The sequence below is a fragment of the Symphalangus syndactylus genome, chromosome 1 (assembly GCF_028878055.3).
Source record: "Symphalangus syndactylus isolate Jambi chromosome 1, NHGRI_mSymSyn1-v2.1_pri, whole genome shotgun sequence".
NCBI classification, from domain to species: domain Eukaryota; kingdom Metazoa; phylum Chordata; class Mammalia; order Primates; family Hylobatidae; genus Symphalangus; species Symphalangus syndactylus.
The window spans coordinates 104,220,851-104,235,016 of record NC_072423.2 but is presented as its reverse complement, the minus strand read 5'-3'; the positions used below and the strand labels follow the sequence as shown (position 1 = coordinate 104,235,016).

The window sequence follows — 14,166 nt, the reverse complement described above, 5'->3', positions numbered from 1 at the left end:
GGGTGACAGAGCAAGACTCCATCTCAGAAATAAATAAATAAATAAATAAAGAGAAAAGTATTATTATCAAGCACATTCTAGGGGAAGAAAATAGGACTGGTCAGAGAAAAAACTGAGTACATTTGAAAAACAAATTATAAACAATAAACATTTTGCCCCATTAAATCATGTATTCCACTTATATACCAAAAAAAGTCTATAATTGTCAAGAATACTGTTGAATAATCACAAAATTGTAACTTACAATGGAAACATCCCCAAATTGTTTTTTATAAAATGCGTTAACTCACCTGGTATCGATCAACCATCAGAAATGCATAGGATTCTGAAAGTTCCTTATCTAAACGACCATCAAACTTCAGTTCTCTTCGCTTTTCTGTAAACTAAATGAAATTAAACCTGTAACAACTACTTAGCACGTGATTATGTTTTTCAAGCTACAAGTTTTATTTTTTTTCCCAAGAAATCTCACACCTACCAAAATGGAAAAATAATCTCTCTCTCTCTATACTCTCTGTCCTTCAGTTTTTCCCCTATTTTAACTGGCTCTTTATATATAACATTAATATAGTCAAATAAACATCTAATGCTCACCAATCTTTAAATTTCTCTTATAGTTTTACCACATTACAACTCTCCCACAGATTATAAATTCATGCTTTATCTTTGTATCTTCCACTTTACTTAACATGGTACACTGCATCCAACAGGTGGTTTAATAAATCTGCTGAATGACCAACTTCTAGACTATAAACTCAATTAGGACTAGAAAAAATGCTTCTTTTCTCTGTAACTGTATTCTCAATGCCAAGCACATAAGATGTGCTCCATACATATTTATAGGATGGAAGAGTGACTTTATCTAAGTAGCTGGAACTATAAGTTATCCTAAATCACTGGCTTTCCTATCTATAAAATAGATATGCATTTAAAATATAAAACATCTAACATTTTATATTCAGGCTATTACTGCTCTTTAGTAATATAACTAATCAATCTTCAGACTAAAGTTTCATATAAAATTAACAAATAATCGCTATCATACCATGAAACTACATCAATTCAAACTACTAAGATTTTAATTTTCTCTGCGATTCAGTGCCCTTTAGGGAACCTTTCGAAATTAAATCCTGGTACCACTTGGTTAACCAACTTGCAAAAATAAAAAATTCGTATTTCAGGTCCATTGGAAAGCATTATCCATCAAATATTTCAAAACATCTATACATGCTGGCTTTTCCTAAATCAAAACTCAAATATTCTAATTTGTACATGAAACTTAAGTTCACTAACACGCTCAATTATTCTTCTTTGAACTTTTTCACTAAGAATATCCACTAATGATAAAATCATAATATAGCCACCAGGCAATAATTGTGGAAAAATTTAAGCATGTCCTGGCTGGGCGCGGTGGCTCATGCTTGTAATCCCAGCACTTTGGGAGGCCGAGGCGGGTGGATCACGAGGTCAGGAGATCGAGACCATGGTGAAACCTGGTCTCTACTAAAAATACAAAAAATTAGCCGGGCGTGGTGGCGGGCGCCTGTAGTCCCAGCTACTCGGAGAGGCTGAGGCAGGAGAATGGCGTGAACCCGGGAGGCGGAGCTTGCAGTGAGCCGAGATTGTGCCACTGCACTCCAGCCTGGGTGACAGAGCAAGACTCCGTCTCAAAAAAAAAAAAAAAAAAAAAAAAAAAAATTTAAGCATGTCCTAAAAACAAACACACCCACATATTTGACTTCGTTAATTACCTTCTAATTTAGGCATTTAATTAACATGTACAATACTCAAAGAGCAAAAACCCCTACGTATTCACAATTTATTTATTTACTTATTTATCTGAGACAGAGTTCTTGTTCTATCACCCAAGCTTCAGTGCAGTGGCGTGATCTCGGCTCACTGCAACCTCACGGGTTCAAGCAATTCTCGTGCCTCAGCCTCCCAAGAAGCTGGGATTACAGGCATGTGCCACCACGCCTAGCTAATGTTCGTAGAGATGGGTTTTGCCACACTGGCCAGGGTGGTCTCAAACCCCTGGCCTCAAGCGACCCATCCACCTCGGCCTCCCAAAGTGCTGGGATTACAGGCATGAGCCACCATGCTCAGCTGAATTTACAATTAAACCATTAGCTAGTAAGCTATCTCTACACTTAAGATTTTCAGTTAAAAAGTTATTTTACATAATTGCATATTAATAACAATTTAACACAGCAGATAAATGTAATGCTACAGCAACATTTGGTGGAAAAAAAGAGATGTCATTTAAAACTTGTTTTCCCAATTAGGCAGGTGCAGTGGCACATGACTGTAATCCCAGCTACTCTGGAGGCTGAGGCAAGAGAACTGCTTGAAACCAGGGAGGCAGAAGCTGCAGTGAGCCGAGATCGTGCCACTGTACTGCAGCCTGGGCAACAACAGCGAAACTCCATCTCAAAAAAAAAAAAAAAAAAAAAAAAAAAAAAAAAGCAACTTGTTTTCCCTTCATAATTTGGTTTTCCTAAAAATGTTAGTATTTCTAGACAACATTTTTTTCCCAGGCTGTTAACTGGTTCTGAAAACAATCTTACAGTAAGTATAATTTAAAACATACCTCCTTTTCCAAAAGCTCATTGTGTATCAAGCAAGCACGTCTGTAGTTAAAATTTGTTACTGAGGTTGGTTCAAGGTAAGAAGAATGGAGAATATTTACAACATCTTCAAATTCTCGAGAGCCTGGAGTTAACGGCTGGAAAAGTGCTAAAATAAAAAAAACAAACATTTAAAATGTTTAACATTACTCCATCTTAAATATAGCTTCTTATATTTTTGTGGGTTAACGTAACTTTAAATAACATGAAAAAAGGCATCAAGGCTATTTAACTTTGTGATATGCAAAAAAGATACTTATTAACTCATTGAAAAAAATGTAAAACAGTTGCCTACGGCCGGGCACGGTGGCTCACGCCTGTAATCCCAGCACTTTGGGAGGCCGAGGCAGGCGGATCATGAGGTCAGGAGATCGAGACCATCCTGGCTAACACAGTGAAACCCCGTCTCTAGTAAAAATACAAAAAACTAGCCGGGCGCAGTGGCAGGCACCTGTAGTCCCAGCTACTCGGGAGGCTGAGGCAGGAGAATGGTGTAAACCCGGGAGGCGGAGCTTGCAATGAGTGGAGATCGCGCCACTGCACTCCAGCCTGGGCGACAGAGCGAGACTCCGTCTCAAAAAAAAAAAACAAAAAAAACAGTTGCCTACATATACCAGTTCCTTCAACAATGAGGATCTGGCATTACACAGACAAGGAAGGTCCCCTCAATTTTGCAAACCTTAGGCATGCTATATTAGGCAACCTAAATTGCTTAAAAACTCTTAGAAGAACCTGTGTTTATACTCAGCTCCTATTTTATGTTACACTGAAGTAGGTCTCAGACTGTGTATTTCAGCAAACTACCTATACCATGTATGAGAGCACAAAAGCATTTAAGACATTATGTGAAGTAACAAAATATGCTGTTACTGACACACTAGTCTTTAAAAAAAAAAAAAGCTTGGCTCATGCTTGTAATTCCAGCTCTTTGGGAGGCCAAGGCAGCAAGACTGCTTGAGCTCAGGAGTTCCAGAGCAGCCTGGGCAATATAGTGAGACCCTGTCTCTACAAATCATTAAAAAAAAAAAAAAAAAATTGCCAGGCATGGTGGTGCATGCCTGTAGTCCCAGTTACTTGGGAGGCTGAGGCAGGAGGATCCTTTGAGCCCAGGAGTTCAAGGCTGCAGTGAGCCATGTTCTCCCACCGCACTCCAGTCTGGGAGACAGAGCGAGACCCTGTCTCAAAAATAAAAATAAAAAATAAAATGCTGCACTCACGTGGCTTCTTGTATAATCCACAAAAAGTAGTAGAACATTTATTATGACAACTTAATAAAATGAAAACATGTGGGATTTTAGAGTCAAACCTGGACACAAATACCAGACCTAGCATTACTGGCTTGGAGTAAAATGCGGGTAAATAAATAACTTATATAGCTCAGCTCTCTCATATGTAAAACGGCAAACTCCAGCTAGCCTAATAACCACTATACGCCACATGCCACGCATGAGACAACACATGGAAAAAGCTCTAAGCATAGCATCCAACACATACTAGGACATTTAAGTTTTTTGGTTTTTTTTTTTTTGAGACGGAGTCTTGCTCTGTCGCCCAGGCTGGAGTGCAGTGGCACAATCTTGGCTCACTGCAAGCTCCACCTCCCAGGTTCACGCCATTCTCCTACCTCAGCCTCCCGAGTAGTTGGGACTACAGGTGCCCACCACCACACCCGGCTAATTTTTTTTTTGTATTTTTAGTAAAGACGGGGTTTCACCGTGTTAGCCAGGATGGTCTCGATCTCCTGACCTTGTGATTCGCCTGCCTCGGCCTCCCAAAGTGCTGGGATTATAGGCATGAGCCACCGTGCCCAGCCAGGACATTTAAGTTTTTATCCTCCACATCCCCAACCATTCTACATCCCACTGAATTTTTTTTTTTTTTCTGAGATGGAGTTTCGCTCCTGTCGCCCAGGCTGAAATGCAGTGGCACGATCTCGGTTCACTGCAACCTCTGCGCCTCCCAGGTTCAAGCGATTCTCCTGCCTCAGCCTCCCAACCAGCTGGGATTACAGATGCCTGCTACCACGTCCAGCTAATTTTTAGATTTTTAGTAGATATGGGATTTCACCATGTTGACCAGGCTGGTCTCAACTCCTGACCTCAGGTAATCCACCTGCCTCGGCCCCCAAAGTGCTGGGATTACGGGCATGAGACACCGTGCCCAGCCCCCACTTAATTTTTAAAACATTTAAGTCAACTATGCAATTAGTTCTTGAGAATTACTGGTCTAGTAACCTCAAATTTCCATCTTATGCACAAAATAATTTACTAATACACCTAAAAGTCTATACATATATATATTTCCCCAAATCAAAAAGGAACCACTTTTCACTGTAGAGAGAACTACTCAAAGAAACGATGTTATTCTCTATTACCTTAATTTCTTTAAAGACACTATTTAATAAGGGTCAAGAAATGTAACAGTCAAAACAGGTCACTACTGAAAACATAATGTTCCACTTGTACATACTGCTAAAGGTAACAGATGCAGCGAACTGTTGTCTTTTTTATACATGATTATTAGACTTTAAAGGACATGTCAAATGACAGAGCCTTTCATCCATTCATTTACCAAACCATGTATATATTACAGAAGTGTCTGTAAAAACGTAGTTTTCAATGGCACAATGTGTACAAGCAGTCACCACTATTTTGGAACTGCACACCAAAAAAAATAGTCAACACAGTTATAGCAATACAATTAAAAAACAAACAGCAGTAAGCTCAAACAAGTACTCAAATAGAACAAGACTACTCAACACAAAGTGTCCTATAATCAAACTTGTAGCAGACGAATATGTTCAGTAACCTATTGATTGTAAGCTCCATGAGAGCAGGAACTGCACCTGCCTTGCTCATTACTCATGTTTCCCATATCCCAGTAGCTAGACCTGTGAGTGCCATCCCTAAAAATATTAAACAGTCAATAAAGTGAGAAATTTTGTCATGAGCTTTAAAAATGGTAACAATATATTCCACTACTAAATGACTGTGATATAAAATTAAGACTCATTCACAAATTCAACAATTCAGTAACATACAAAACACAAATGAAAGCTCAGAAAAGAGGGTAGAAGGCATATACTGTCTTCATTCAAACCTGTTACGGAATGTAGGACAAAAACATCTTATCTTTGTGATGATTGTCCCCAATTAAACTGCGAAAAACTTGGCAAGGAAAGCAGCATGTGGAGGTCTTTATAGGCTTTCACAACCAAAGTGGGCCAAGCATGATTTTAAAAGTTGGGTTTTACACATGATTTTGTTTCTAAACAAAATGACTTCAGATATATAAAATGTACACAAAAAAGGTATCACATGGCTGCCAATTTCTATGAAATTTTATGGTCTACATAAAAGAAATTTTCATTAGTTAAGCTACCCAATACAATTTCTACCATTAATCTAATCGTAAGTAAAATATTGGTCAAATCATAAATCTGCATAAAAGTTCACATCCAAATTATTCTCAAAGTACTTAACATTTCCAGTTCACTCTAAAGCAATGTCCAGTCACATCCAACGTACTAAAAATGACAGCTGACAGGAAAAAAATTATTGCAAATGAAAAGAAAAAAGCATTTTAGCTCTAACAATAAATATCTGTATCCTAATTATTTTGTATTGCAAATGCCTCAGTGGCTTCGTTAGGCCAGTTATACTTTCTCATTTTTTCTGGTGATAATTTCTAAGATAATAAAATTATCCTGCAACTATTTTTAAGGATTTCAAGTCAACTTGCTGCTAACGCAGTTCAGAAAATTTATTAAGTTGATGTTCTGCATTTTTTTTTTTTTTTTTTTGAGACAGAGTCTTGCTCTGTCGCCCAGGCTGGAGTGCAGTGGCACAATCTTGGCTCACTGCAAGCTCCGCCTCCCGGGTTCACGCCATTCTCCTGCCTCAGCCTCCCGAGTAGCTGGGACTACAGGCGCCCGCCACCACGCCCAGCTAATTTTTTGTATTTTTAGTAGAGACGGGGTTTCACCGTGTTAGCCAGGATGGTCTCGATCTCCTGACCTCGTGATTCGCCTGCCTCGGCCTCCCAAAGTGCTGGGATTACAGGCTTGAGCCACCGCGCCCGGCTAAGTTCATGTTCTGAATGTACGTTCTCTGGTAGTCTATTTTATGTCCTCAGAGGTCGTTTAACACTACATGTATCTTGATCAATGTATCTTGTCACTCCTTTTAAAGAAAATATTTTAAGTCAAAAATCTCAATTATGGGTCACTATTTGAGGTAGTAATAATAAACAACCCTGTGTCTATCCAGATAGGGAAACCATTATATGAATCATCCATTTCACTCGGGGAACTCAGTATTCAATAAACTGTTCTCTAGATTATGACAGTTATTGTCTAACCATTAGTGGTTAAGTACCACCTTCAATACTGTACTAAGAGCTTTACGTGTATCATCTCAATCATCAAAACTACGCTATGAAGTTCAACATGCCCGTTTCTCAATTGAAACAGACAAGTAGCCTTTGAGTTGGCCCAAGGTTACAGGGTTAATGAATGAATCAAACTGCTGGGATTCAAATTCAAGTGATTAGGCTCCCTACCTTGCATCCTGAAATATATGATGTATGTGTATATGGGTATCAGACGTACAATGTCCAATCATGTCAAGAGCTGGAAAAATGACTGTTTCCTCATTTTACGGACTAGAAATCATATACAACACTTAGGCACAGGAAGTTAACATAAAAGAACAAACAAGTTGGTTCTAATACTGCTCTTTCTACCCTCATATCTTCTCTCAAATGTCTTAATTTTTTCTGATTTTAATTTTCCTCTAGAGATAACAGGGCCAACAGTCGTAACACCCTTTGTTTTATAAAGGTTAACAGCAGTAGCAATAGTAGTTCTTTCACACATTAAGAAATGTGTAATTTTGCTTATTTAATCGACTTCCATTAAATGCCTGTCAGAAAAACAGCTAAGTTGATTACTGATCATACAAGGTTTCCCTACTTACAAACTAACTATAGATGTATTTTACGAGACTGAAGAGCAGATTCAGAAGGGCACTTAGAGATTTGTAATTCAAATAAGGAAAGAGTATCATAGAATTTGAACTGGAATTCAAATTTCCTGACTCTTAGCCATACTATCATCAAATATTTTTCATTAGTAGTATCATACAAAGCACACTCATGTTTTTTGGGGGGTTTTTTTTTTTTTTTTTGAGATGGAGTCCTGCACTGTTGCCTGGGCTGGAGGGCAGTCACGCGATCTCGGCTCACTGCCACTTCCACCTCCTGGGTTTAAGCGATTCTCCAGCCTCAGCCTCCCGAGTAGCTGGGATTTCAGGCGCCCACCACCAGGCCCAGCTAATTTTTTGTATTTTTAGTAGAGTCAGGGTTTCACCACGTTGGCCAGGCTGGTCTCAAACTCCTGACCTCGTGATTTGCCCACCTCGGCCTCTCAAAGTACTGGGATTACAGACATGACCCACCATGCCCAGCCCACACTCAAGATTTGAAGGTTGTATTTATAAAGGCAGTCGGCATAGATATATAATTTAGGTCATCAAACACCTTTGTTCCTTAATCAAAAGAACATTTTCATCAATTAGTTTTACCAATTTGTTTGGTGTTAAGGCAGATCGTTTTGTATTATGTATATATGTATCACAAAAAATATTATCATATATACATAAATTTTAAAAAGCTAAACTTGGCCGGGCGCGGTGGCTCGCGCTTGTAATCCCAGCACTTTGGGAGGCCGAGGCGGGCGGATCACGAGGTCAGGAGATCGAGGCCATCCTGGCTAACACAGTGAAACCCCGTCTCTACTAAAAAAGAAATACAAAAAATTAGCCGGGCGTGGTGGCGGGCGCCTGTAGTCCCAGCTACTCGGAGAGGCTGAGGCAGGAGAATGGCGTGAACCCGGGAGGCGGAGCTTGCAGTGAGCCGAGATTGCGCCACTGCACTCCAGCCTGGGCGACAGAGCAAGACTCCGTCTCAAAAAAAAAAAAAAAAAAAAAAAAAAAGCTAAACTTAAAAGACGGACCATTCCTATTAAAACATACAAATGGGGCTGGGCGTGGCGGCTCATGCCTGTAATCCCAGCACTTTGGGAGGCCAAGGAGGGCAGATCACTTCAGGTCAGGAGTTCCAGACCAGCCTGGCCAACATGGCGAAATCCCATCTCTAAGGAGAACACAAAAATTAGCTGGGCGTGGTGGCACATGCCTGTAATCCAAGCTACTGGGGGAGGCTAAGGAAGGAGAATCCTTTGAACCTAGGAGGCAGAGGCTGCAGTCAGCCAGGATCGCAACACTGCATCCCAGCCTGGGCGACAGAGGCTCTGACTCCAAAAAAAAAAAAAAAAAAAAGACATACAAATGGGTAATACGAAGTATAAACAATTGTCTGATTTAAAGCAACTAATTCATAGAAGACGACGAAATAATTAGCAAGAAGAGGCTGGGGATCTGAAAGTTTCTCTGAATTCACAGCTGACTTCTATTAATGATTATAATACAATCACTCTCCATCCATTTGTTCTTCACAGTAAGATCTTTTTTTAAAATCACTTTTCCTCAGTCTAAAAAAAATTACCACGGACAATACTTTAGGAGTGGGTACTTCATCTTTACATCAACAAGGGTGAACATAGTGTACAATTAGAAATGAATATGCTGGCAGGAATTGAGAGTACAAATACAAAACAATGTTTTCTGGACTGAGGATAGGTCAAAGTAAATTTTACCTCGATTACTTTGCTATTATGTATGGAGAGAGCTATTGTTCTCAGAACCCACTCATCCATATACAACTAATGAAATACCATGGAAATTTCCTTAAGAATGAGACTTCGCTCCAATGGCTTCAAAAAGGCAAGTGAAAATTTTGTGGGGGAAGATGGAGGTTAGGGGAATTAGCCATTACTTCTGGACTAAACCAGTATGGAAACTTAGTGCATGACAGCAATTAATTTTTGAGACTCCCTTGGACCCTACAAAAACATGAACCAGTAAACGTTTTCCAGAAAGTGAATCATCGCTACTCCATTTCCCAAGAACTTTGGAGGGAAAAACTACATCAAATGTAATTACCAATTTTAATTTACTTTTTATGACTCACTAGATTTAAAGAAGGCAATAGTGAAACATCTACCAACAAAATGCAATTCTACTATTTGAATTCTAAAATTTGGTTAAATATAAGAATCATGCCTCAGCCAATAAATTACATCAAAAACAGTAAAATGTATACCTTTCCAGTCAAAGAGGCACTTAATCTGTCAGTACCAATCAAATGTTGATAGTGAACATAATTTCTGAATGTCAAAATTCCCCAAGGATGAAAACATACTAAATATTTCTATATTTAATAGGGGGAGAAAAACAGTTCTTGTTACTAACAGGTCAGATCAAAAGCAGCTAACTTGGCCGGGTGCCGTGGCTCACGCCTGTAATCCCAGCACTTTGGGAAGCCGAGGTGGGCGGATCACAAGGTCAGGAGATCGAGACCATCCTGGCTAACACGGTGAAACCCCAACTCTACTAAAAAACACACACACAAAAAAATTTAGCCAGTCGTGGTGGCGGGCGCCTGTAGTCCCAGCTACTCAGGAGGCTGAGGCAGGAGAATGGCGTAAACCCGGGAGACGGAGCTTGCAGTGAGTGAAGATCGCGCCACTGCACTCCAGCCTGGGCAACAGAGCGAGACTCCGTCTCAAAAAAAAAAAAAAAAAAAAAAAAAAACAGCTAACTTAAACCCTTAGATAATTCAAACTGGGTAGCAAGATTTTTCTTTCTTATAGTAGTAAAAGTACTCTATAACTATCTTCAAATTCCATCTCCACAACTTAGCTGTGTGACCTGGAGCAGGTTACCTAACTTCTCAGTACTTTAGTCTCCTCATCTGTAAAATGGGAATAGTACCTACCACAAAACATTGTTGAGATTTAGTCAATGTATTTAATTGCTTAGAAAAATGCCCACAACTTATTAGGCACTATACAAGTGTTTGCCGATATTATTACTCAATTACAATGGCAGTTATTTTGGATGTCACACTACTGGCAAGACCAAAAAAAGAACTAAGTTATATTTGCACAGTAGTGACCTTTAAGGTATTAAAATATTTAAGTCGTAATCTTAAATTTCACTGGAAAAGCACGGTCACAAGAAAAGATCTGCCATATTAAAATATGAATGCAACAGAACCTTTGATACTGGAAAGTTCAAGCAAACATACTTACTGAAAACCATCTAATATTCATGATAAAAAGACTGAGATGACCACAACTAGTAATACCTAGCCAAATCCTACACAAAGTGAAACCTTTACCTCTAGAGCCTTCCAAGAGATGACGTTGGGATGAAGAGTATGGAGTAAAACTAGCAGCACCTGCACTGTTTATGATGAATTTTTTTAATAAAGTTGAATTTATGTATTAACTTCTCTCAGCTTGAACAAGATAAAATTCATGGTGGTAAAATAGCTGCTTATTTAATTTTTTAAAGTTATATTTAAATCGCTATTTTACTATTTGAACAGCTGGTGTTCAGGGTATAATTACACAAGTTAAAAATTGCTCATTTTCACTAATCATGAAAAAGTCCACTGCGATATACTTTCCTCCCAACTTTTGTCTCTAAGTAAAAATGGAAAATACAAGTTTTACCCAAGAGGTACAAGACTATGGGAGACAACAGCTAGGTTTATATTTCCTAATCCCTCAATTATTTCCACTTTTAGTGTGTTCAACTGAAGTCTATTTTACAACAATCACTGGATTTTATTTATCTAATTAAAAAAAACACACAAACACAGTGCCTTTCCAGTTCCTACTGCCTTCCCACATTTCAAACTAAATTTTGAAGAGTTTGTAGGCTAATCTTCTGGTCCTAACAAACAGTAAAAAAAAAAAAAAAAAAATCACAGTTTGTCCATATTCTTAGGCACTTAAACCTTAAAAAAAAATAGACTTCAAACGGCTTTTATCAAGCTGTGAAGAAAAAAAATAGTTCCACCTCCTACCTCATAACCAGAGCCCATTTGAATGTACCTATTCTCTACCAATTGATTACACTGGGAACTTTTCTCATATAGACTATAATCATACATCTCAAATCTTAACTAAATACACGAAAAGAACTGACAGTCTTGACCCTTAAAAGTATCTCTCTGAACCCTAAAATTATTACATTAACTCAAAAGATATTTCTAGAAACATTCCTCATGCTAATTTCCAAAGGTTAACTTCATCTTTGTCAACATGGTTTCTCATACCAAGTATTTTCTTGGCTTTGCCATCCAAACAAATGAACTTTATTTGTATTTTTCCAATAAAAGGCTCAAATAATTCCAGTAGTGCAAATGGAACTGGTGATGCTTATGGAAAGTCAGTATAATGCTACAGCCAAGATTCTATACCAAATAAATGGAAAAGATACGGAAAAAAAACAAATCCTATTATTTTCCAAAGTAAATAATGAAAATCCAACCACACAGCAGGGCAAAAAGGAAATTGTCTGAATTCAGAATATCCAAAGTTTACTGGTTAAAAAATAATACCCCAATAACAAAAAGCGATACTAATTTTGACCTCCATTAGGAATTCTGACTCCATATTAACGATATGGCATTAAGATTTTTTAAAGGTACAAGTAATTAATGTAACTGTTTCCATATGGGTTCCAAAAACTAAGACTGGACTTTTTTTTAATCTCAAGTTCTACCATCTAGAAGACCAGCTGGTGACTCTTGAGGATAAGGTAACTTCTCATTAGTTTTTTTCCATTGGGAAATTACTGCGCCAAGAACCTACCTTGCCATTCTGTTCAAATGTAAGAAAAACAATACTAAGTTCGAATTTAAAGAGAGAGAGACCTATTTAATCTAACGCTTCAAAAAGAAGGGGGAAAAATCTACATGGAAATGAAGTGTGATGGAAAACAGCAGTGTGCATGGATCACATCTACTAATAGAGATTTCTAAATAAGGGAGGACGCTGACATCAAGCACATTTCAAGTAGACACACAGAACTGAAGAATTTCCACGGGGAGAAGCACTCGTGGTCCTCAGAACATTGGCAATGGCCTTGGAGAAAGCCCCAGAATCCATGGCCACGGTCTATTTCCATAGCGAGACTTCTCAGAAGCATCTTTAGGAGGACACAACGGCTTCTCTGCCTTCGGGGGCTGGGAGGGAGGGGCGCCGAGCACCATCTTTCCTCTCTGGGAGCTGCAGCCTTACGGACAAGCTTCAAACCTGAGCTACTTCCAACTTCCGCGGGGAGGGGCAGCAGGGGAGCGTGGTTCCACCGCTTTCTCTCGCACCAAGCGCGGCAGCTGGGCGGCCGTGGCGGTGAGGGGAGAGGCGGCCGGCGCTGCATGCGTGTTTACGTATCTCGGATGGGTGTGGGAAGAGGAGATAGAAAGGTTCTAATGAAAAGATGGAGGGGAGAGAGAGAGAGAGAGGATTGAGAAGAAGGAGAGGCACCACCTTTCTTTTCTCTGCTCTTCCTGGGAATCTGAAAACTCCTCCTAACAGGCCTTTCGGGCTCTTCGGGGCCTCTGGGCAGGGCGGCCGCGCCCGTCTCAGAGGAGTCCTGAGGCTGCTCGTGGCTGAGGCTCTGGGCGGCCTCGGCCCCCGCGTTCTCCTCAGGCCCAGCGCCGCCGCCGGGCTCAGCGATGTTGAGGCCGCCGCCGCCGCCATTTTGTGGGGAGGACTCAAGCTCCGGAAGCGCCTGCTTCATCTCGTCGTCTCCGCCGCCGCCACTTTCCCAGCTCGCATCCGTCGGCTGAGAGGCCTCCGTCTCCACAGCAGTAGCCATCGCGCCGGCGTAAGGAGCTCTGGGAAGCTTCTGCCCACAAGGTCGACGGGTGTGGGGGGAAGGGGCGGCGGGGCAGTCTCGCCACCGAGCTGCTCTCAGCCCACCCACCCCCTTCCCCCCGTGGCCTCAGGCTGCGCTCCCGACCTGGCAGCCTCTTGGGGGCCCTGTAGCGGGCACCCCACCCTTGCTGCCCGGCCCTCGGAGCCGCTCCTCGATCGGGCAGTTCTTCTGCCTTCCCCCGCCACTCAACGTGCGCGCGTCGGGGCCGGGAGGGGGCGGGGCCACCGCGGGCCACTCCACCAATGGGAGCGCGGCACCCGCCTCCGCGAGTGTGGATATACCGCGCCGGGGGCGGAGTTTCGGGGCGCCCGAGCCCGCCAAAAGGGGCGACCGCAACGCCCCGCGAGGGCCTCGACGCCGCAGCCGTGGCCTGTGTAATGCGTGGGCCCCTGGCGATCCTCGGGTTCCCAGGAATACCCCGCCGCGCTGCAGGCGAGGGAGACGAGCTTGGCCTCTTCACCGGAGCACAGGCGTCGCCCATTTGTGGGCAAAACCCTTCCTCTGCGCACGAGTTATGTCGGCCCAAACGGGCTTCAGAGCAGTGGATGCGGGACGATCTCGGTTTTATGAACTATTTGCAGGTGTACAAAAACCTGGAGAGGAGATAGAATGGGCTACGCGGTAATAGCTTAAAAGCTTCGACGGCCTCTGCGACCTGCTATTCTCACCAGATTTTTTATCTTTAT

General features: G+C 41.2%; 1 protein-coding gene across 8 annotated transcripts in view; it reads right to left on the bottom strand.

The window, feature by feature from the left end:
* TASOR (transcription activation suppressor) overlaps positions 1-13,724 on the bottom strand; it is a 62,585-nt gene extending 48,861 nt beyond the window's left edge. For 3 of the 8 annotated variants that reach the window (XM_055273567.2, XM_055273533.2, XM_055273575.2), the window contains exons 1-3: positions 13,090-13,724; positions 2,591-2,736; positions 291-383 (exon numbers count right to left, since the gene is read on the bottom strand). In XM_055273567.2, the coding sequence (XP_055129542.1) occupies positions 291-383; positions 2,591-2,736; positions 13,090-13,420 (570 nt within the window). In that variant the 5' untranslated portion in view covers positions 13,421-13,724. The remainder of the gene's footprint in view (positions 1-290; positions 384-2,590; positions 2,737-13,089) is intronic. The other 5 variants (XM_055273547.2, XM_055273541.2, XM_055273558.2 and 2 more) reach the window with 2 other exon arrangements.
* Between the last annotated feature and the right edge of the window lie 442 nt (positions 13,725-14,166).